We start from the raw sequence: 1856 nt of genomic DNA, 5'->3' as shown, positions 1-1856 counted from the left end.
TTCATTTCTGGGAAATTCGTTTTGTTAGACTGAAAGTGACACATTTGAACACTTTATAATATGCATATCATTTCCAGACTTGTTGTTTATTGTATAAATCTGAACTCCTTTTCTACAAGAAAATTTCATTGATATATTCATACTTCATGACAATATATTTCAATTGGTCTTTATATTGAAGAAAATGCTTGGCATGTCTGGTATAATACAATCTTGAGATTCAAAATTTAAATTAGGATTCTGAGGGTGAATAAATGAACTGGCAATGGATAATTACAGGAATAAGTAAAATTCACACTTTCCTCATAATAGTAGAGAACTTTGCATTTCTAAACCAGGCCAAACAGAGCCCGTGTACACTGGAGTTATGGCTCATGAGCAGAAAGGGGTTGACAGTTGGGAAACACGCTGCAATGATTATAGTGATGTCCACAAGGAACCGGCTGGGCTGATCAAAAACAGCCAAAAGAACTTGACAGATGGAGGAAAGAATATAAAAGCAGACAAAGGTGCTCCTGAGGAGAAGGATGGATTTAGTAGCTCTGGACTCAGGGGAAGACCTGAAGGAGGCATCAGTCCTACGAATGTGCTGGACCTGCTGCTTATGTCTGTACAGGATGAGAACCATGGAGCTGCCGGCCCAGAGCGTGAGCCCCAAACATAAAACATCAGGGAATAATAGCAATGCTGCATACATGGCGTCGTCAGTTTTGTCAGTAAGAATAGAAATACAATAGCCAAAATCTCTTTCCTCTGTGGTGTTTTTGTCACTCCTTTTCCCAGTCATATTGAAAGGAAAAATGACATTTACCAGCATTTGCAGGATCCAACACAGGAAAATAGAGGGACCCATGTACTTGGGAGCTGTTACTTTCAGCGCTGCCCACCTTGAGTTCCAGGGACTGATCGTGATCACCTGAAAGACACTCAAGAGGCAGATGCTACTGATGGACACTCCCCTCCACACTCTGTGCAGAAGGAAGAGAAGTTTGCAGCCAACATCACTGTGGATATGCTTCGACCCAAAGACTGCCATTGTCTGGGGGACCCCTTTACAGAGGAGGACCAAGGAGTTGGCCACAATCAGGTGCTTAAGGATCAAATCTGTGGACATTAACCTGTAACCCATGAAGTGAAGGACGATATAACTGCAAAGGAGTGAGAAATTCCCCAGAATTCCAACCACGGTCTGTGTTAAGATGATCATGCCTATCATGAAAAAGCTGCTGGCCATCCTTTCAGTTCACAGTCACTGCCACTTGTGAGTTAGAATGTCCTGCATGGGAATATGAGGCATGGCTTACATGACTCATGTCAACTGAAATCCAATATTCTCCATTTAACAATAGTTCCCACTTGGAAATATTTGCTTCTTGTGTTTCTGTTACCAGCAGCCTTTAAAGGGTTCCATGTATAATATTTAAAGAGAACTAATATGTAAAATTAATCACTGAAGATACTCATGTGATCACATCTTCATTCTTCACAAATTTATTAGGCAGGAACTGAAGGCACCTTAGTTATACAGAGGAGTGTTACCTACCCCCACACAGGTTAAGTATTTGTCAAACCTGCTTCTTAGTGCAGAGTGAGGACTGAATCCCATTGGGCTACTCAAGACAGTGGTTTGAGGAACCTCCCAGGTGCTTCAATGATTAAGACCCTGCCTTCGACCACAGATGGTCCAAGTTCAATCCCTGGTCCATTGTCTAAGATCTCATGAACTTTGATGCAAGGCCAAAACAAAAAAAGGGAGTGCACTGATCACCAGCCATGCCAAGCAACTAGTTAGTTGCAGGCATATAATAAACCAGATCTGTATTGGATTTTGATTTCACAGCTTTTCTCTTTGTAGA

The 1856-nt window shown here is 41.6% G+C and overlaps 1 protein-coding gene across 1 annotated transcript; it reads right to left on the bottom strand.

The window, feature by feature from the left end:
- Positions 1-292: 292 nt before the first annotated feature.
- Positions 293-1234, bottom strand: LOC133054791 (vomeronasal type-1 receptor 4-like). The gene has a single exon (XM_061140112.1). The coding sequence runs from the start codon at positions 1232-1234 to the stop codon at positions 293-295; it is 942 nt and encodes a 313-aa protein (XP_060996095.1).
- Positions 1235-1856: the final 622 nt, after the last annotated feature.

This window comes from Dama dama, chromosome 4, assembly GCF_033118175.1.
Source record: "Dama dama isolate Ldn47 chromosome 4, ASM3311817v1, whole genome shotgun sequence".
NCBI classification, from domain to species: Eukaryota; Metazoa; Chordata; class Mammalia; order Artiodactyla; family Cervidae; genus Dama; species Dama dama.
This window is presented reverse-complemented; position numbering and strand designations above follow the sequence as displayed.

Excerpts from the sequence above, each read along its gene's own strand:
- LOC133054791 (XM_061140112.1), bottom strand. The coding sequence starts at position 1,234 with ATGGCCAGCAGCTTTTTCATGATAGGCATGATCATCTTAACACAGACC.